The sequence below is a fragment of the Thermobia domestica genome, chromosome 8 (assembly GCF_964235325.1).
Source record: "Thermobia domestica chromosome 8, izTheDome1.hap1.1, whole genome shotgun sequence".
In the NCBI taxonomy this organism is placed as follows: Eukaryota; Metazoa; Arthropoda; class Insecta; order Zygentoma; family Lepismatidae; genus Thermobia; species Thermobia domestica.
The window spans coordinates 136,808,717-136,832,123 of record NC_137461.1 but is presented as its reverse complement, the minus strand read 5'-3'; the positions used below and the strand labels follow the sequence as shown (position 1 = coordinate 136,832,123).

General features: G+C 33.6%; 1 protein-coding gene across 2 annotated transcripts in view; it reads right to left on the bottom strand.

The window, feature by feature from the left end:
- ck (unconventional myosin-VIIa ck) overlaps window positions 1-23,407 on the bottom strand; it is a 234,346-nt gene that overhangs the window by 26,552 nt on the left and 184,387 nt on the right. For both annotated transcript variants that reach the window (XM_081769036.1, XM_081769038.1), the window contains exons 29-34: window positions 19,644-19,813; window positions 17,332-17,522; window positions 13,327-13,445; window positions 10,537-10,795; window positions 4,731-4,868; window positions 3,113-3,295 (exon numbers count right to left, since the gene is read on the bottom strand). In XM_081769036.1, coding sequence (XP_081625162.1) covers window positions 3,113-3,295; window positions 4,731-4,868; window positions 10,537-10,795; window positions 13,327-13,445; window positions 17,332-17,522; window positions 19,644-19,813 — 1,060 coding nt within the window. The remainder of the gene's footprint in view (window positions 1-3,112; window positions 3,296-4,730; window positions 4,869-10,536; window positions 10,796-13,326; window positions 13,446-17,331; window positions 17,523-19,643; window positions 19,814-23,407) is intronic.

The following is a 23,407-nucleotide window of genomic DNA, read 5'->3' as shown; positions in this document are numbered from 1 at the left end:
GTTAGGATCTTTAGCTCTATCATAAGAAATCATGAATGAAGATGAAAATAACTGAGGTAAAACACTGGATTAGAAAAAAATAAAAGTAGGTAACCTACCACTTATTACGTTAACGCTTCTAGATATGATTCTTTATTTTCAGCTTTCTATATATATAGCATTTAAACTAGTATAAATATTTCAGTAATATTCTGTTGCTACAGAAAACTTTTTCATATTACTTAAAGTGAGTGTAAAGGCACGATTATGGCCAACTGATGGAAACGCGAATCCCCTATTTTTCCAGTATATTTTGTAACGAGTTACAATATCTAATATAACTCAAAGTTAAAGATAAAAATTCAAACTCTATCCAAATATAAATTGAATAGATACTTAGAAAATAATAGTTAGAAGACGTTTTAATTATTTTGTTTTGTTCACTCTAGAGCACCTTTTACTCTCCAAAAACACGCTTCAAATAGTGAAACTCTCTTAATAATGAAAGAAATGATATCAAAAAAGTGTAAGAATTGTTTTCTAATTATTGATTCAATTTGATTTTGGGAAGCTTCTAACACCCATCTCTTCTTGAACTTGATTGAACTTTCTCGCGAATATTGTCGCTCCCTACAAAATACAATGGAAAGATAATGAAAATGTACTGCCATCTGTTGATGATGAACTCATATTAATACTATGCTCATTTCATTTTATTTTTATTTATTTATTTATTTTTTTTTTAATTTTAGTGAATAACTTAAAGACAATAAAGAGCATAAATATTTATCAAAACGATACACTATTACATTAACTACGTAATAATTGTCTTTAAGATTTTTCGTGTAGGAAAGAAATTTTTGTGCCTGGCAATCATCAAAACTCCACACTCAGAGTCCTGGCCTATAAGAAAAGATCTGGAAACAGTACTTAATTTATTTACCTAGGTAATAATATTTAGTACGAGTACATATTACCTCGGTCACTTTATAAAGTTTTGAAGTTGGTCGGAGTTAGCGTAGCGAAGATCCCTGGTCCAGGGCTCATAGTGGTCTGGTATCTTGTAAATAGTTGAAAAGTGACCAAAAGCACAAGAAAAAGTGACCAAAAGCACACAAAAAAGTGACCAAAAAGTGACATAACTCTCATCATGCCCTCTTTTTCCTTTGTCAATTTCTCCATCACTTCTCTCTTTATTTGTAGTTTTTCTTTTCTTCTTTACTTCTTCTTTTTGAACTTCCTCCTTTCTTAGGTTTTCTAAGTATGCTTTGTAGTTACGGTAAGCAGACTTAGTAGATGTAAAAAGCTTCTGTAAGTGGAACCAGTTCTGGCCTATTTCTGAATTTCTTCATCCCAGACATTATATTTAACTTAGCACTGAGAGTTCTCAAAGCCATGAAATATTCAAATTCATCACCTACTTTTAAGAAGAACATACAAGAAGCGTAACACAAGACGAACATGATGAACCACACAAACACAACGTTGAGCGGAGCGTTAACTATTACGAGCGAAAACTAAAAACTATTATGAGAGAAGAAAGAATAGACACAGTAGTGTTTTCAACCGCACCTTGAGAGCTTAATTATCCACGAACCATCTACTGTACTTTAGAAAGAATAAAAGCTGAAGTGAGAATAAAGCTGACTGTTTCACATGTGGCAGCAAGTACTGAAGCTTTCAGTAGAGTAATGAGTATAAGTTTCTGCCTTTTTCCATTTATTTTTATAATATTTTTCTTAGAAAACTGCCAATGCAAAACATAAATCACATAAATCACACGAAAAAGTCGCTTTACCTCCCAAAAAAGTAACTTTTAGTGACAAATTTGAAAAAAAAGTAACTTTTAGTGACTAACTTGAAGAAAAAAAAAAGTAACTTTTAGTTAAAAAAGTGACTCGCTATGAGCCCTGGTCACCAAAAAGTTTTGAAGTTGGTCGGAGTTAGACTAGCGAAGATCCTTGGTCACTTTATAAAGCTTTGAAGTCGGTCGGAGTTAGCATAGCGAAGATCCTTATTTGCAACGGAATATGCCTTTTATATAATGTAACTACCACACAAAACTGAATATAACTTACAATCAAGTGTTCGGTACAGAAACATTTTGTAAGTCTGTTGTGCATTAAAATGTGTCCATTTCATCGTATCATTGTGACTATTAAGTTTGTCTTAAACTATTTTCAGTGTGACATACTTGGAGTATACTTTCTTTTTTACAGAGTAGGTTTTCAAAAAACAACTTAAGTGAAGTAGCTAAAACTTTCTTTGTTAAAAGAGCTTCCACATATTTCCTTTGAAAGGGATGCGGGTGTAATGTTGTCTGTGATCGCATCACGGCTAAACGGTTGAACCAATTGACAAAAATTTTTGAACATATTTAACACCTACCTTGAACTAGTTTGTAACATGTCACTCTCATCAAAATGCATATAATAAAAGGTCTAGCGAGAGCTCAACATTTATATCAAAAACAATATTTCAGGTCGCAACAATGGAATCATTAATTCTTACATTTAAGTATTATCCGTTTTTCATGGTTACATGTCATATAATATTTTCCATCATTTCTAACGTAGGATTTAACATACATAAGCCACACAATGCCAGCAAGAAAACGAACAAACTTAAAGAAAGAAAAATCGGGAATGTTATATCCAATGAGACTTAGAACGGTACAGGAAGAGGAAATCACCGATAGAGGTTAGACAACAAGAACAGCAGAGTGATAGCGGTCAGGAAAGGAAAAAACTATAGAGGAGAAATTATCACATTAATACAGTTTTACAAATATATCTTGATCGAAATGTGCATTCTACGGGAAGATGAAGAGGAGGGTAAATATTTGGCAAGAAAATAATGGATGTACCGATTGAAATGAATTTTTGAACATTTGGGCCGTACCGAGTTTTCAGTATGCCATTTCGATTAAAATACGCATCCTAACAGGATAGTTGATTTCATATACACTTAATAATAAACCTATTTCCCCTGCACAAAGAACGGCCATTTAACTAGTAGTTATATATTATAAATACTTCTATGATTAATTTCTAAGTGATAATCACAAATATACATGAAACAAACACCAACAAAAATAACAAAATAAATACTTCACTACAATACCTATGCTTACCTCGTCAGTGTCATCTGGAAAATACACTTTATGAAAAATTTGTGTTGTCTTGTGCTGAATGGCTTCCACTTCAACTTGATGAGGTGGATATTTGCGCTGTCCATTACGTAACGTCTTTTGCAACCTCTGTAAAGAGTCTTGGGCAATAGGATGACGACGTGTCCGAAGGAACAATGTCAACTCCTATGAAACAATTCAAATATATTATCTTTTTATGTAACAAAATAGAATGACAAGTATGTGTCCCGTCATTCGACGCACAATAAATTCTGAACATATTGACGACTTGGTACAATTTACTGCGAAGATAGTTAATTTTAATATACGGAAATCTGCATTTTGATGAATTCAGTCAAAATATATCATGTAACAAAAGTAACTCGTCAAATAAAGTAAATTTAGAATCTACGGAACAAGACAATTTATTATTTGCACAAAATTACAGTTTAGAAATCTATTCTATTTACATTATTTCGAGAAATTCAGTGCACATTTAGTTTGTCAACATATGGTATATGACGTAATAAACTGTAAACCATTTATATTACTTTCCCCGTTGAAAAATGCAAAGGCAAGAAACGGAAAAGAAGCAATTTTGTGGTCAAGATACATTTAACAAGAATGATATTTTGTAATTTTACTTCTGGCTTGAAATGGAAAACAAGAATAAATTATTATTTTAATGAAAAATATTCTTACTTTGTTATTAACACTTATTTAAAATTACAACTCTAACGGTTTACAAATTTTAATTCTAAACAGCATTAAAACAAATTCAGCAGTTTATCTATTGCATTAACAAATGAAAACAATTTTATTTTCGTGATTATAAAATTTATTTGCATTTATTACAGTCCCAAATTATGATACAAGAATGTTTTTTTCATCAGGTACCAAATGTAATTTACTACTAAAATAGTAGAAAACTACACATTCTTTTACCAGAATTGTATCTATACTTGTTTATTAAATATATTAGTAATACTTATCCTAATGTCGAGTTGTAGGGACCAATTAGAATGAAATATAGTTAACAATTTCGTTTATTTTATCCATATTTTTCCCTCAAAAATGTATATTCTTTCACTTGAACTGAACTGCTTTTATTCTTGGGACAAGATAAATGAATTCACAACCACAAAATTAACGTAAATGTATCAGTTAAATATATGTAGTTACACGTCTGGAACAGGCTAATGATCAAATAATTTGACGAAACAAAAGAAATAAAAAATGTGTACATTCGAGTAATGAAAGACTGACGAAAATAATTTACACTTTTTTTCTGTAACTGATTTAAGATCAAATTGCATCTCTCAGGAGGCTCTGTTAGATTATTGTTTCAAGTCGGCATTATACAAGCGATAATAATAGAAGTAGTATGTTACTGATTGTACTTGTAGTGAATAAAGTGAGTGTAATGCATAGTAAGTGTACACTGTTAATGTGATGGGTGTCTAAACCTTATACATTTTGTGTGTCGACTTGTTCACCCATTGGATTAGTAACATTCATTGCTTCAGTTGTTTATTTTGCAGTTCGTTATATTAGCATAACAAAACTATGACACTGCTTATACCATATTTACCTCTTTTTAGATTTTTGTACTTATATATACCTTGAGCAAGTTTTGACTACAGGTGAAAAGTCCAGTTGCTAGCCACATAAGTTCCCAACCTCGTTCTTCACTAAGTCGATTTCTATTGTCGGTCAACTGCTTCATAACTTGGCAGTAGATTTCATCACGAAGAATTTCCTGCAAACAGAAATTATTAATAGGAAATGCCCAAAATATCAAGAATAAGAAATGGACAATTGATTTACCTATATATACATGTAAAAGTTGATTTAGAATTTTCAACACACAAGAAACTAATGCACAGATGATTCTAAGAAATTTAACAGAAATAATAAAAAACACTAGTTTGGAAAGTGATAGATATGAAAGAATGGTATTTGTCAATTCTTGTCATTTCTATTAAAAAAAAAAAAAAAAAAACAAAAAAAAACTTAGTGATGATGATGTCCATAGCTTGCATTTAATTACATACTTCATGCTTTAGGAGCCTGGCCTTATATAGTAGTTTCATTAGCTTCTTATAAAAATATATTAATATATTTTATATATGTAGTAGAGAACACGTTTTCGAATACACGAATTTCCATAAAAATAACAGGTAAAAATAATTTTGGGGTTAAGTTTTATATACTTTGTAAGATCCGTACCACGATATATATATATTGGTGGAAACATTTAAAACCCTATATATTGTACATCGTCCAATTGGAACGAAATTTGCACCACTTTGCAACATAAAATACGTGTCTGCAATGCAGGACGCTGCCACGAATGCAATTAAGTGACTTTGAGCATATGTCTGTGGGAGACCGAGTATTTGTTCATCAATTCTTTTTTAACGTTCACGTAGATTGTGATGTGTCCGTGATCTATCGGTGATATACATGATGGAAAACAGGGTTTCTACAGAACATGAGCCCCCAGTGTCACCACAACGCATAGAATAGCGTCTGATCAGAACAATCGTTCAGATTGCCCTAACTGACAGCACAGCGATAACCACTGCAGGGTCACTGAGATCCCCCATATGAGCGCATGTATGAGCGGCGATTAGGGGAGGCAAGAGGGGGCAATTGTCCCCCACTTTTTGAAGTGATCCCTTAATGCATATAGTTTCATTTGGAAATATACCGCCTTATGCAGAGTCGTTTTGAGGTATGGTTAGCGTCATACTAAAGGCATTACTACTGCAGGGAACATATGTTAGTAGAACACTTTAGTATGACACTAATCGATCGTCAGAACGACTCTGCATAAGGCCCATAAAGTTTTTGTATGTATTACTGGTTTATAGAAAAAAGTTGTGTCATATAATACTTGTGGTTGCGTGAGTACATACTGGTTATTTGTCTTCCCGTGGAGTTGGAAAGCTTTTTTCCTTTTTTCCTTTTAATTGCAATTCATAGCAATTACTGTTGCAATTGCATATTTCTTTAAATGTAGTAGCATAAGATTGTAGTATTTACTGTCTTTCGTTTCCTGAGAGTAATAACATACATTTAATAGCATGTGTGAAATTAAAAATATGTTGTTCATTAATCCCCAGTTTCAATATAACTTCTACAAAACAAGCCTCATTATTCATTACCAGGGCCCGGATCTTGTTGACAAGTCAACTTTTTTCTGTTACGCGTAGGACAAGGGAAGTTCAAATAAAAACATTATCCATCAACTCTTGGTTCTAAAAATATCTTTTTTTTTTAGGGTCAACTTTTGGTCACTTTTTGCCGTTTTGAAGTTTCAGGTCAATTTTTAATATTTTAAGGTAACTTTTAGGCCATTTATTGTCTTTTTATTCTTTTTCTTCTACATAAGTAAATCTTGAAACGAAAACTGTTTACGGACTTAAAAACACAAAGTTAAATGATCTTTTTTTCTGCTTCCTGATTATTGGGGTGGAAAAACTGCATTCCTAACAAGTTAATGAACACTAAGTTGTACCTGGTTGACGAGAGCTGAGGGTTCGTAAGTGGCCAAAGCAGATGGCCTTAGGTTGTTTACCACAAAGGATATGACTACGTGAATAACTAAAAATAGATTAGAACACGTACAAAGAACTTAAACAGGGTTTTTGTCTATTATTCTGGTGTTTACAATCTACACTTACGAACTTTTATTCTTTAAGTGTGCTTCCTAGTTTCAACTCGAGAGTGAATTGATGCTTTCAGTATGTAGAATGCCGAGGCCTAAACCATCTATAGCTTCTCATTTAAGACAGATTGTTTCTGAATTTGGTGAGGATGTTTTTAGTATTGACGGTACAATATTGTTTTGCAAGGTAATGTGAAGTAAAAGTGGCAGCAGAGAAAAGATACACTGTGCAAAAGCATATCAGAAGCGAAAAACATTTACGCGCAGTGGAAACCAAACATAAAACCAAGTGTTCGTAGTTGTTACTTGTGGAGAGTGCTTCGAATATAAACTCAAATCCTCAGTTTTCAAAAGAATTGTGTGAAGTTTTTGTGTCTTCAAATATTCCTCTTTGGAAACTCAACAATGTGAAATTGCGGGATTTCCTGGAACGTCATACAGGTTGTTCCATTCCAGACGAAACGAATCTTTGAGAAAATTACATGCCAAAGTGTAACGATGACACAATAAGAAAAATAAGAGCGGAACTTTGGACTCAGAAAATTGTTTCTATAGACAGACTAGTGATGTGAAATGAAATGAAAACTTTTACGTCCCACGCTTATGCCAAAGGTGATGATGAGAAATGGATGAAAATGCTGGAATGAAGAAAGTGGGAGAACCCCGAGGAAACCCACGCACATAGTGTTTGTCCATTACAAAGTTCACTTGGCGGGGACTGGGATTGAACCCGGGACCCCAAGCACCAGAGGTGAACGCTCTACCACTGAGCTACCGCGGCCCCGATTAGTAAAGTGAAGGAACGCTATATAGTCAATATTATTGTTGGAGCAATGAAAGCCGACGAACCCACCAAAATATTTTTGCTAACTGGTGAAGTGTTGGAATTTGTCAACCATTTTGCAATATGTAGACTTTTCGATAAATCGATATCCTTAACTTTGGCCTGAAGGTGTCCAACATGACCATGTTGTTTTTGTAACAAATGCTGCTCCGTATATAATTAAGGCTGCTACTTCAATTAAATCGTAACAATGTTTACAGTTATTTACTGCAATGCTGAATAAGATGAGGTAATTTTTTTGACGATTACAAAGTTCCTGAGTTAATTTGTTGTACCACAGCTTATAAAATGTTTATATGTTGTTTAACTGGATATAGACCTATACATCTGTAATTCAAATGTGAAATGCTTAGCTATTTACTAAATTGATCAAAGTTTAGTTTCAATATTATTGCTTTTTTAAAACCAAAATGGACTGCAACTAACTGAAACAAAACTTTTGAAAATGAGTGAGAAATGGTAATTAGAATCCAACAGATATTCAAAAACTGTCAATGTTTTAATAAAATAAACGTTTAAAAAACTACAAGTTTTAAGGTCAACTTTTGTGAATTTTAGGGTCATTTAACAGGAATTTTAGTGTCATTTTTTAGGTCACTTTTTAGAAAATTTTAGGTCAACAAAATCCGGGCCCTGTTCATAACTATTATTAATATTATCCTTTCTATTTATTTATTTTGCAACTTTGTTATTAAATAATCTGATCACTCAATTTTCCAGACAGAATTTTAAGATGTTCATGAGCAAGGAATCAAATCTCTCGTTACACTTTCGTTGTTTCAGAATACAAAGGGCTAGTACCTACTTCCGTTATCCTTGTCAATTTACTTAATAAAATATAAAATACGATATACGGTATTTTAACTGAAAAGATAGCATCCTATTAGTTATACAACCTTTCCTCGTACAAAGTGTTAGAAACAATCTGAAAAACTAAAATTGATATACAAATATTCAGATCATGTCTTGCCCCCCACTTTCAACGTCCAACTTGCCGGCCACTGAGCGCATGAACACTAATTAATCAATTGTTAGAGGCAGGTTTATATTATTAGTTTCTCTCGCACGATAATCCTGATTTTTGTTTACTGAAAAGAAAGTCTACCGTAGTGTAAGAAGGGATTGCAGAGGCGAGATGAATTGGAGAGAGGTGGTTTCCAGTGATAAGAGTCGTTTCTGCTTCGCACACAGTGACGATGGTTTGAGTGTCTCTAGACATGTAGTGGACGGGAAGGTTTAGCATATTTTCGCACTCACCATACAGGACCTACATACGGTATTCTAATGTCGCGGTAATGAGCTACAATATTCTCTTGCGTCTAGTCTTCATTCAGGAGAGTATGGCTAGCGTGTCATACATGTGTGACGCCGTGGATCCTGTCCTCCAACCTTATCTCGACACTTTGCGGAACTCCATCTTCCAGCAGGAAATCGCACATCCCCATACTTCCAGGACAATTAACTCTAAGTATACTCATTCTACCCTAACCTCCTAGCTTTCTGAATCTAAACTCTATCGAGCTCATATGGTAGATATGGACCAGCTCTTAACCACTCCAAAATCCACAGTGAGAGTGTGATACCTTACTTCAGACATACATTTAGCATGTGTATGCTCAGCTATCTCTCCGAAGAGCTGCTTGTATTGCCGCTCACGAAGATTACACGTGTTACTGAAGTAAGTACTTCTGTTTTTGAATATTCTGTATAACATATTTGGGATTATTCTCGCCTATCATTACGTTCTTTTTGTGTACTAATTTTGGTCCTGATTCGTGAATTCTTACCAGATCATCTTAAATGCATTTCCACCAATTGATATATACATACAGTCATGATTTCAAGGAGTGCCCGGAGAAAAATTCTCCCCTGGAGCAACACAATTCCCTCTTGGGTATATCTCCGATCATGCACAACGTGGATAATTAGAATTTTCGCAGTACTACTTTCACCCGCCGTGTATTTAAAGTCTCTCACGGGCAAAATCTTCTGAAATCATCACTGTATACATATACAAAATAATATACAGTGCATATGTAAACAGTTTTTTCTGACATTAAAAATAAAAGGTGTTTGCGTTAACAAAATACGACACCAAATATCGATATTGTTTATCAGTACACAAGAAATTTTACACTTGCAGTCACAGGGAATTACATATTCTAACATTTAAATACAGGGTGGCCCAAAAGTAGGTATACAGTACCGTACTGATCAGTTCATTGCATTTTATATCATTTCTTAATGTTATTGCTTAGTTTCTTTATTATTCGTTCTTAAAGTCTGTTACTTATACCTTGATCTCGGAACAGGCGGAGCAAATAAACCCACAAGCTAGAATGTTAAACTTGATCAATACCTACTTTTGGGCCACCCTGTACTTCATACCAATTTAACTGATTTTCGTTTATGATTGTTTAAAGTGGCAAACCGTATAACAGTTATATGTCAGCAATCGTATTAAAAATGTAAACAATAATAATTTCTTAAGAACTTCTTGATAGTCACCATCCAGTTTTGGTCAGAATATGGAGGGTCAAATATAGAAACCGAGTTTGTTGATCAAGGTGATCCATTTATGTATTTAAATACACGCACGCACGCACGCACGCACACACACACACACACACACACATATATATATATATATATATATATATATATATATATATATATATATATATATATATATATATATATATATATATATATATATATATATATATATATATATATATATATATATATCCCTTTTATGTTATGCAACTCAACTGTACCCAAACGTCAGGTTGGTTGCATACTATTCAGTTACTTTCAATATTACCAAATTATTACTTGTTATTTGAAAATAAATACTTCCATACTTTAGGAGTAAAAGAATTTTCATTTATTAGTTTACGTTATACTCACATGTTTCAAAGGTCCATCAAATATTTGATCTGTATATTCGTTTCCTATTCTTGGTCTTTTGGATGGCAAGTCTCCCATGTATTTAAGAATGGCAGTGAAGGCAAACAAGGCCTCTTCTGCTAACTCTTCTTTGGTTAGCAGTTTCTTCAGCAACGGCTGCTTCAAAGGCTCGCGAGAATGCCTCCAAAGTTCGTCCTGAGTCGCTCGTCGAGCTGATGTTAACGTCAATGCTTTCGACATTGTTCTTTTAGGAGGAGGCCTGTAAATAATGATAACTATAATAGTAATAATATATTCATAACTTTATCTATTTTGAGCAGTGATTTATCATAATATTAAAAATAAACCTATTAGTACGTATACATCTGAGATTCAGATCACAATGTTCCCTTTACACTAACTGACACTTTGGCAGCAGTTTCATGGCACTACTCAATACCAGATGCAAATAAAGTTGATAGAAAATATTGCATAAATTTCAAATGTAAAAGTATGTAAAATCATTCATTGAAGTTACCCAATTGATTTTAATTATGGTTCTTCCCTAAACACACCCACTTTTTTGAATTTTAGTTATAACTTAACGGCAATGAAAAATATAAAAATTAACTAACTAACTAACTCTATGGCCTATGGAACACGGAGGTTCAATGCCGCGTTCACAAAAGCTCTCCACTGACTTCTATCCTTAGCCAACTGGATCCAGTTTCTACTTTGTATTCTTATTTCTGCGAGATCCATTTTAATACATTTAAGACTATCACCACCTGCTCAGTTCCCTGCACATAGCCGTTCCACAGCTCCTCACATAGTACGAAGTTTTCCCTACCACAATAACACCAATAGCTTCTTGGCACTGCGGCCGCCACATGTTCGACGCCAACCCAGAGATCTGACGTGCTTCCAACTTTCGGAGTTTTATTCTTTTAAAAACCATTGGTATCTTATAACTAAAATTCCACTAATAGCCCTGAACTATTGCACAATTCATTTTATCTCACAAAATTTTAGAAAGATTAATTTACTGCTGTATGTTTAATTCCGACAATTTACTTTAAAATCACTCTAAATTCTTTCTCGATATTTTGTGGGAAAAAATCGTTATTAAATCTAGAATATGGCATAATCATATTTTCTCTAGAACTCAGGAAGAAGAATGAGAAGATTCCTACGGACAAAATTTCCGAGAACACCTATTATACATTTGTGTATTATTACACATTTGTTTATATATATATATATATATATATATATATATATATATATATATATATATATATATATATATATATATATATATATATATATATATATATATATATATATATATATATATATATTTTTTTAGTAATAATTGCAGTATGACATGATTTAATTTACGAAACATACGCGAGAAAGTTTAATATGGTAGCTCTGGCCTCTTTCTTTCTATTTAGTATATATATATATATATATATATATATATATATATATATATATATATATATATATATATATATATATATATATATTGCTAAAACCTTAAAAATAGGTTCGCAATCTACCTTAAACGTGACCGGTTTTGTGACGCAAAAGGCAGTTAGAAACTTCCGGAGGCATGTCGAATGGAGACCTTTAGTTTGGGTTGCGAACCCCAAACAATTCTCATACATGAAATTACTGAATGGCCTTAACATTCATCCAGTTCCTTCAAGAAGTAATTTAAATTAATGCAAGTCTTGGGGGCGTATATAGCGTAGCTCAGAATTAATTAGAAACATGGGAGTAGAATTTCAAAGATAAAATTCGATAACACAGAAATAATTTAGAATAAGAATTTAATGAACTGATCTTGAATGACTGAATAACTACAGAGCATGATGTGGACTGGTATGACTCAGTGGCGTAGGGAAGGGGGGGCCCGGAGGGGCCGGGCCTTCCCCAAAGAGGTCCGACAATGTACTTTAGTACTTTGATGTTTGTAATTTTTTATATATTTTTATGTTTATATATTTTTTTGTTTGTAATTTTTCTATATGTACCTAGCACTTGCCCCCCCTCCCCCAAACACACATCCTGGCTACGCTACTGGTATGACTTAAAGACTAGAGAAGACAACGCATAATCACTTTCTTTTGGTAACGATGACGAGCAGAACCTCTGATGGACAGAATGACGGAGTGACAAAACTAATTATGAATGATCTGAGTCGCAGAGTTTCGACGTCAAAATAGAACTTCTCATACCCGGAAGAGAATCCGGTAGTATTTATATGATTTTTCCGTCATGTCAACATTCTTTCACATTCTTTCTGAGTCTTCCTAGTTCTAGAAGTCATAGCCGGTCGTTTGCATTGTAGAAGTCAAGGCACTCTAAATTTTCCATTGGATTAAAGAATATTCAAACTGCCTCCACTTCATACATTGCCTGTGTTATACACATTTTAAAATTCAATTAAATATTTTGTTTCATTACACATTGTGGTACACAATAATATATATATATATATATATATATATATATATATATATATATATATATATTCAAATAAAGTATGTGCCTCGATTAAAAGAAAAAAAATTAAACCGATCTACCCATAGCTTTCCAATTGGATGCCATTTTACAGTTATCTTTTGTTTATTGATTAGTGTTTATGTATTTTAATCCAACTTTTTCCCAAACTGCTTTATAACTGTGGAAGTGTTCAAAGCATCGAAAATACAGTACGATATTTAATTACATTAAATACATTAGAAACCTACGTGCCTTGGTTATATTTATAAGTGATAATTTTCCTATAAAGTAACTAACCTAAAATGATCTATGGCATATTCAGCTAAGTTGTGAGGTTTCTCTCTAGTTTCCGTTCCATTCACTTGTTGCGTATACAATCGCCTTCCATGCTCCGCACCTTCCATCGTGAATAGGGCCTGTAAATGGAAAATTGGTTATCAAATATTCCCTCTATTACTTCATTAAGGATTAAAATAAAAACATATATATCCAAACAGTTTGTACTCACTCTACTACGTTTAAGTTGTTACGTTAATCGCAATAATTTCACTTACATATATATTTCCTTACTTTTATTCATACCTGATTTAACAAAAAGATGCAGGTTTTATTGTAAATAAAATATAAATGAACACAAATTTTACTTTCATTTCTAGGAAATAGTCAGAAAAATATATTTTTATACATTTCGTAACACGTCATTCCAGGAAAACTATTTCAGTTGTACATGCATACCAACATATTTTTAAATAATATGACGAAGTGCTTTTTTAATCATTATTTATAGCATATTTGTTCCAAAATAAATATCGGACAGCTTGACAACAATATCTTTCGGGTCTTTAACGATTTTGAGCAACAAAGTAAAATTTGTAGATAATGTTGCTACCACTCCCAAATTTACCGGTATTAGCCATGACTTCCAAGAATTTATATTTATCCAAACTGGATTCAAAACATTCTTCATGAACATAGTCAAAGTGGTTGTCAGCCTCCTAGGATGTCTCTACTTTCGTCTTATTGTGTGTTATAGAAGAAAAATCTCGTCCAGTTCTTTACCAGGAGGTAATGTGCCTAAGATCGATGACACATTCCCGCGCTGGATGGCGATGCTGATACGTTGGAAAAGGAATGCAGTAGCTCGGGTGTCACCAGTTTTGATTGCTATTCAATTACCAACTTCATTAATGAAATTAGATCCTTCGTGACCCCAAGACCCACTGGTTTTTATTGCTACTGTTACAAACCAATATTTGTCCAATAGGTTTGAGTATTTTGGTCCTTTGTTTGATTCTCTGTGAGCGGCGACGAGACCTGCCTGAATTGAAGAATGGGATAAGTTGGAAGGAGCAAACGTATCGGAACATGTGAAATCTCAGACTAGTGCTTTTCCATTTTTCCACGGTACCAATTACCATATATATTGTAATCTAAGTTAAGCAATGAGGTGAGAACTGTTGAAAAATCTAACTTACATCAATACGTACAAAAGAATACACTTAAAAATATATATTCTTGATTTTTTTTCTACTTCACACAAACAGAGTATTTTTATTTACATTGATTTTCTCTTAACATGCTTGACATAATTACTCATAAAAATTAACAATTTTTTTTTGGTTCACCTTATTTTTCTAAATCTTTCTGTGTACGCAATTATCACAAGCGGCAATATTTTTGAAAACTTTTTTATATGATAAAACTGTTTCCAAATCTACAAATTGTAGAAATTTTATAAAATTTTTATTGTCACTAATAAAGCTGCTTATTGTGATGTCCCAGCAGACATAGAATAATTCAAATGTATGCTGATTAATCCAATATTATATATATTATGTTGTGATTTTGCTATTAAAAAAAGTGTTTAGATAAACCTGATATGGCTACTGATTTTTTCTTTGGTGTCACTTATGAGTATCTTCTTTCTTTTTATATTACGCTTAGCTGTGCCTATCACGATAACACCTTACTTCATACTCTCCAGCAAAATTTTCTTTGTTAACAAAGTATCATTCGTTAAAGTGTTTCCCGTATTAATTAAAGGATTGAAACTTGATTTAAGAAATGGAGCAAAGTAGGGTAAGTAAAAAGTTCTTGAAGTTAATATGTATTCTTTGCATTCGATGCAATATATATAAATGCAAAGTAAGAAAAAGTCTGGAAACACCTTTCTCATTTAATTGATATTGTTTGTTGGCTATAGTAATGGAGTATGGTGATGGGTGCTGTATAGGCATCACGGCTGCGTTATTGAATTCAGAGAAAAACTTTAAATAGGGATGGAAGCGTGTAACATCGTTTTGGGATAACTTTTTCCTAGAAAATCATATACGAAGTTATCTCTGACCGACAGCTTTTCGTTTAGAATATATGAACCATTAAGGGATGTTCGGAAAAGTCTCTCCGGGAAATTTACCATCGTTAGCTCTCCCAAGAATGGACCGAGATAGTGCTGGTGAATCGTACCTGCAGTACCATGGAAATTGCAGAGCAGTTCAACGCACTTCATCTGGAAGAGCCCACATATCACACGCAATCATTTACAGGGTATTGAAGAAATTTTACGAGACAGGATCATTCCTAAATGGACGTCCTTGGTCCACAATTGACGAAAGCACGGGAACAAGAATGTGACTCCAATGTCAAGAGTCCCAATCGTCTATGTAGTGGCCAGGGGCGGATCCAGGATCGACTTCTGGGGGGGGGTTGTCATACTGCTACTATTAAGGGCTCCAAACTTTGGGATGGGTTTGATTTATATATATAGAAGAAAGTTTCGTCTTCTGGGGGGGGAACGATCGCCCAATCGCCCCCCCCCCTGGATCCGCCCCTGGTAGTGACCAGTACTACTGGTGCTAATATCAACAGGTAGCATTATTACAAGTTTTAACTACAACAGTATCTAAGTAAGAATGACCTACACAGATGAATACAGTTCGTACAATGCGCACTGGCTTGATACAATAAGAATTCCGTATTTTCAAAGTGTGAGAGTATTAGCGCTGAGGCCATGTTATTTACTCAGGGTAAAGTCATACAAACGACCACCATTATTGGTTTGATGCTACCTGTACCCTATTGCAGACAGATCCCAATAAACCAACTGACAGAACCTAAGTTATAGTGTGGCGTGGGGCATACGAATTGTGTGTGACCTGTGTTCAGTCATAACACATTGGTGAATTACACTGGACATTCTTCGCAAGTATTTGTTTCCCTCACTGCTGAATCTTGAATAAAAGTTTCCCTGAGTTTTCCAATAAAATGGCGTGATGGCGTTAAGTTGGAAAGCTCAGAAAGTTGTTAGATTAACGATTTTTGGGATCCTCGAACAAAGTGGCTCCTCGAGAACACAGTGACCCATCAAGCAGTTTCTTTGTTCATCAAATCTCATTTCTCTTGATTTCTACCTCTGAACCCATCTGGAAGATATGATGTATAATGAATGAGAAAAAAAAAAAAAAGACTGTCGATGTATAGTCTTGATGAGGAAAACCTTCCCTCCCACCTCTGAAAATTTCTGTACTTTTACCGACAGTCAGAATTAAAACAAACAAACGTGGATTTTCTTTGGCAATTGAGATTTATCTTTAGATCCAAAGTATTAGAATTTTCCGGTTGCCAGAGAATGGCCTAGTAAAGCAAAGTAGATAGCCAAGACGTTTTGAACGAGACCTTCAGCAATCGATCCGCTAGGTCTGTACCGCCATTGATCTCGTCGTGTTGCCAAGGGTTCACGAGAACGAGACAAGGCAGTTGACTTTGTGTATCGTTCAAGTTAACAGTAACGTTGAGCATGTAGGTCGTTAATTGCAACTTCCATACCCGTACTCCTAAACAGATAATAATGCGTAAAAGTTTACATGTGAGTTGTTGGGGAAAAAATAGCTAATTTAAAACGATATATCTCACGCACTTTCTCATTTAAAACTCTGAAGCTAAATCTAATATGGCAGTATCCAAGACGTATGCCATAATGCCTATCTTCATTATTCACATCCAACATTTGATTCCAATTCCTCCACACATTTTCAATATCCCAAGTTTTACTTTATCTTGTATAACTGTCACGAAAAATAAATATGAAAGTGAAGATTCAACGGTGTCCCTCTATATAAGTAGGCCTACGCGTCTAAAGACACAAATAAAAGTCATCCGAAATAATCTTTGATAGTCAGGAAGAAAGTTATGACGACTTCAGAAATCAATCAAATCAAGCACGCATTTCTCCGCAACAGATAAGTTCATATTTAATATTGAGGTGTTTTAGCTAGAAAAGGAAATGTTACAGAAGTTACTTACAAGGATATCTGTTGGAGGTTTGCTTAACGCAGGGAGAACATAAACTGTTTCTGCTGGGAAATCGCCCTTCTCTCCGGTTCTTTCACATCGTCCAACGCACCAACCAGAGTTCATTACAGTCTCTCCTGTACTATCATCCTCTAAAACAATTAAATCGCCTTTTTGGAAGGTTAGGAAGGAAGAGCCTTCGCCTGTAACGAAAATAATATATTTTAGAAAACAAAAGTCTTATGTGACAATAGATATTACACAAACTGACACCATGGTTATCTCTACGGTAAAGTAAACTGAATATAGTATGTCTGAGGAATGCTAAACTTGACTACTCATTTTTTAATATATTACTAAAAATGCAACACCAAGAAGGAAGCATTGGATTGACACTACATTTACACAAATACAAATTATGGAAGGAAAGTATAATGATTAGTAGTGCAGCGCCTATATGAGTGTGTCTGGATGGTCCAACAATGCCTCTTCGAATGTGAAATCTATGCCAACAAGTTTTTGCCTTTCATTGCAGAAGGTATTCTGTGACTGCAAATAACCCTTCCGCGACAGTGGTACCTCTACTGGACGGGATGCAGTAACAGTGAGGTAAATATGGAATCGATGGCTCCAGGAATGTAATACACAAATTCCAAACGATCGCGTAATACCACAGACCAACACAGTAAATTTATTATGCGCATGGCTACAGCAGATCGGACAGTCACAACCCGAACACTGCCTCAGTGCTATTGCTTTCTTAGACTGCACAAGATAAGACTTACATGGTTCCAATTTACCGCGAAGGTTGTGTGCATGGAGAGCCGTGTGCACAACATTCTCTTCTTGGATGAATCCCGCTTCTGTGTGCAGTATCATGACGGCTGGATTCGTGTTTGACGGTACCATAGCAATAGGCTGGGGGATAAATGCATTCTGCAACGCCATACGATCCGACATCGGACGTTATGTATGGAAGTATGGGATACCACTGGATTCAGTGCCCGCTAGAATCTAATATGCATTGACGAGTCTGGAACCAGTAAACAGTAAAGTGAAAAGTTAATGAGCTAGTTTTAGTGGTTGATGTGGACATTCTTTCCGACAGAATAACACGTGACTGCAATTTCTGGATGGTCATATTTCACTGCTGCCTTGTTCGCCACGTTCACCTGATCTCTCACAGGTTAAGCCCGTCTACATCATTGAACATCATCTCGCAAACCAGAGACTTCCCCAGCTACAGATTTGGCAAAGTGATGCAGATGCGTAGCTTGTCATACTTAAGAACACCCAAGGTATCTCTTTTATTCCTTGTCATATTGCGGACGTTCTGGAAGCCGATTGACTTGTGTGTTACCGACCTTTGGACTTTCTGCTAGGCCCTCCCGGCGTTATCATATATCACACAGAGCAGTAAGTTTTAATACTTGTATCTTAAGCTACATCTATTTCTATAAATATATATACTAGTGTTAAAACCTCTTTTCCTCAGTAGCACTTACCGAGACAAATCTCTCCACCTATTAGCAAACTATATACGCCAAGATATGATTTCCAAGGATCTAACTTTCAATTTCATCATATAAGCATGGTTTACTAACATACGGTATGTTTCTTTTTCAATTTTATTAAGAATGTTCCTAATGTCTAAATTAAAAATGAAAGAATAGGTGCTATAAATAAATTTAACTGTAATATCATTATTATTTTTTCTTTATGTTGCATTTCAGCAACGTATATTTAGTTAAATGCTTTACAGAACTGTATAGGAATCAGTTTATAAAATCATACATTAGATTCTACTTTTTTTTTACAGTAGTAGATAGATTAGAGAGCATTTTTACTCTACAGAGATGTGACATACGAAACATGACAATTCCAGATTACATCTATAAAAAAGTATAGTTTGGAACTGTATACTAGTGGCTATTATTATCTTAAAAACAGTATCCTTTTATATTTATACACTGTGTTTCCATTACCGAAACAGGAATGGAATTCTTTTGCTTGAATACTCTTATTCTCAGATTGCTGGATAAGAGCGATATCAGATAACCTTCGTTCTTTTAACGTAGTCTTAATTTGGGGAATGGCCAAAACCATAACTCTCTCATACTGAGCACACTATGGTTCGATCATTCATGTGATTTCAACCAAATCACCCTACTTGGCTGTATCGAAAGTAAATTGACACACCTCTTATAATACCTAGCTATATTTTTTAAAATACTAATTAATTGGTACACAAAACAGAAATTTGCATTGGAATTTAAGTTAGCTTAACCAACATAAAATTTATCCAGAATGGTAAGAGAACAAACCTGGAGCCTTGTAATCTTGCAGTGCTATAACAAACTTGGATCTCTTTTTTAATCCTTCCAAAAAGTACACAACAAGATCTCTTATATCTTCTGCATTTGGACTCTGGAATGTGAACTCCTCTCCTCGTACAGTTGACAAGGTAAATGTCTGCGTAAAAACTTTGTTCGTTCTAGACGAAGAAACCACATAAAGAATTATAATATGTGCTACTTTACACTTTAAAAAAGAAAAGGAAAATGAATGATTTATAAAAAGGAAGGAAAATGAATGGTTTATATTAAATTATTATTAAGACTATTTGTACCAATCATTAAACAAGACATGGAATGTTTGTCGTATGTATTGAGGTTACTGATTAATATGAATCTACATATTGCATCTATTAAAGAAAAATGTAAAAACATAAATGACAAACATCATGGTTTCACAGGAAGGGAAGATTCTTGAAACAATGATAATAATAATAATTTATAATTATTATTATTTTTTTTTTATTAGGCAGCAAACAGCATACTCAGCAACAGGTGCGCCGGGGCAGCAGGTAGATGACACACGTAACCAAACTCAAACAACAATGTCATAGAATATATCTGACAACAAATAAATTACACTTGCAACCCAAAGCTGTACATACAGTCGAAATCATTAAAATTAACACACAATAAACATAAAAATGATTATATACTGAAATAAAATATAACACAAATAAAAATTTCAGATAATGCAACCAAAAAGACAACTTAAATCTAGAAGAAAAAGAAACGATGAAAGGAAAAAGACGAAGAAAGAGATGGTCAAAATTCAGAAATAACAACCCTTACAAAGAAAAAACTCTTAAAAGTTCTTTAATAACTGAATACGTTCTGAACGAATTTTAACAAATATACTTTACTTTGGAAAATATCTAGAATAGAATAACATTTATTTGCAGTATCGATGATTTTACAAATAGATGATTTCAGAGTTGAAACTTTAGAGTCAAAAGGAACAAAATTATCAATACAGAAACCTCCATGAAGAAAATTATGAAAAAAATTAAGATTAAAAATATATCACCTATCGGCTAAGAACAAAAGACGCAGTTTTTGGATATTTATTCTAAATAGACTCAATAGTATTTACAAAATTATTGACTTCATTATTCTAAATCGCCGCACCATATTCCAAATGAGAACGCACATTACACATGTAGGGCATTTTGCAAGTATTAATATTTGAACCATTTTAACATTGCTAATTTTTTCTGGCCTTAGATGTGATTATCTGTAAATGTTTTTGAAATAATAATTTGTTATCTAATATTATTGTAAGATCTTTAACGTAAATGCCAAATTCAGTTTTCAGATTGCCTATTATATATCTACCTAGGTATTTATAAGACAAAAGACAAGTTTTCCTGAAAAAGTTATATCTTTAGTTTTGGCAATATTCAAATATAGGAAATTATTCTCTGACCATTTAGCTATTATATCAATGTTTCCTTGCAACATAATTTGATCTTGAACAGTATTAATTTCATTAAAGATTTTAATGTCATCAGCGTACATCAAGTATTTACAGCTTAGCAGGTAAATCATTTATATAAAGTAAAAAGAGCAACGGACCCAAGTTAGAACCCTGAGGTACTCCAGATGTTGTGTTATAAATAGAGGAAATATAACCACTATACCTAACTCTAAAATTCCTGTTAAATATGAATCTAGTCATTTTATTCCGCGATTTGACAATTTGTACTTGTACAGTTTACTTATTAATAAATGGTGAGGCAATTTATCAAATGCTTTTGCAAAATCAAAGCAAATAACATCAGTTTGGCCACCAGATCGAATAACAGAAAATAGACTTTTGCATAAAACTTGCCAAGTTTGTAATAACTGATTTACTATTTATCTACCCATGTTGATTAGTATCCAATTGATCGCAGATAGCCCTGTACAAGTAACTGTACATTATTTTTTTTCAAAAATTTTAGGAATAGCATTCATTATACAAATAGGCCAATAGTCATTGATATTATCACCATTAGTCTTGAGTATGGGTGTTATGGCTACTATCTTGCAAGCTTCAGGATAAATATTTTCATTTAAGTTCCAATTAAACAAGGATGCTAGACTGGTGAAATTACTTCAGCCACTCTTTTTATAATGAAATCGTATTCATCCATACCAAATGCAGATTTGGTCTTTGAGGATTTAACAGCATCTCTAAAATTTTAGTTGTAATCAGAGGTGACTTCCCTGTCACAGAAGGTTTCCGATAATGTTAAATAATTATTTGTATTACCAGTAGTTGGAAATGCATGATAAACTGATGTAAAGTCTCCTGCAAATAACTCACATTCAGTAATCAAGAAATTACTTTTAACAATGTCAATTATTTTAAACTTTGTTATTGCCCTTAAATATGAATCTCCAAAATTTCTCGGGATTACAATTTAACTGATTTTCTATTTTGCTATGGTAAATACGTTTATCGTCTTTTCTTCTTCAATACGTACGGTAACTGGCAAATAATAAATAGTATCCATAGTTAGATATAATTTTGTACCTTTTTATGAGGTAAATTCTTAGCTTTTGATAAAGAAAAATACTTTTTTGAATACCAATAAGTATACTTTGTTCTGGAATCCGATTTTGGAATATAATTTACAATAGATGATACAATTACATTTTCAAGATCTACGACCGCTTCGTTTATATATGTTTTTAGCAAAATGTTACGCCAATCAATACTAGCTAGTTGTTGATATAATGCAGTGGCGTCGCCTTGTGCAGTTCGTAAGAGCACGTGAGCCACCAAGTATCGTGGGCTGTTTGTTGCTCCTTAAGATATTTAATAATATTTAGAATACTATTATATTGTTAATTCGTTTCTATTCTTCACTTGCTTTACCCTTTGCGTATATGCACTCCATCATCACACCACGTTCACAACAGAGCAGCGAGCGTGATAGGCTGCTCTGTGTGTAATACGGAAGGAAAACACGGGCAGCTGAGGGGAGGAACTGCGGTCTCCTGACGTTCAAATCAAGATTTGCACGAGCACTGTTGTTGACTTATTTCCAGTAATGTAGCGCTTTAAACAGAATCAAAGAATGAACTTCTGCGTTGACAGCTGTTGTTGACTAATTTACAGTAACGTGGCGCTTTAAACAGAATCAAACAATGAACTGCAACTATTCTTTCAGTTATCTACATTTCTTTTTATCTAAATTTATCGTAATGAAAACACACTAATGGAACAAAATTACGGCTTTCCGAGGTCGTACCAAGGGGAATGGGAGGTTTAAAACCCTTCCCCAGAGATTTTTAAGTTAATGCAGGATAAAATTAAATTTTAATTTATTTTCAAGACTTTTTAATATATATATATATATATATATATATATATATATATATAATCTCTGATTTTCTTTAGGCTATGTTTTTTCTACCTAAATAAACTAAATGTTTGTAAGAAAAGCGAAAAGCTTATCAAAACATCCTGTACTTGGTAATACTGCTACAATGGTAAAATCTTACTTTCTGTATTGTGGGAACCTGAAGGAAATTTTGGAATTGATTTTTTTCAACATTCATCTTTAACACATGCAAAATAGAAAAAGACAAGTATTGAGATTTGCAGTAACGTCGGTCAGCTGTAACCGGAAAGTTTTTTTTTTTTTCTTTGGAGAGGAGCGGAACAGTAATGAAGTGTCTTGAGATAACAATGCAAAAGTACATGGACAAAGCGTTTCTAATTAAAGCTGCTTCTGCAACTATCA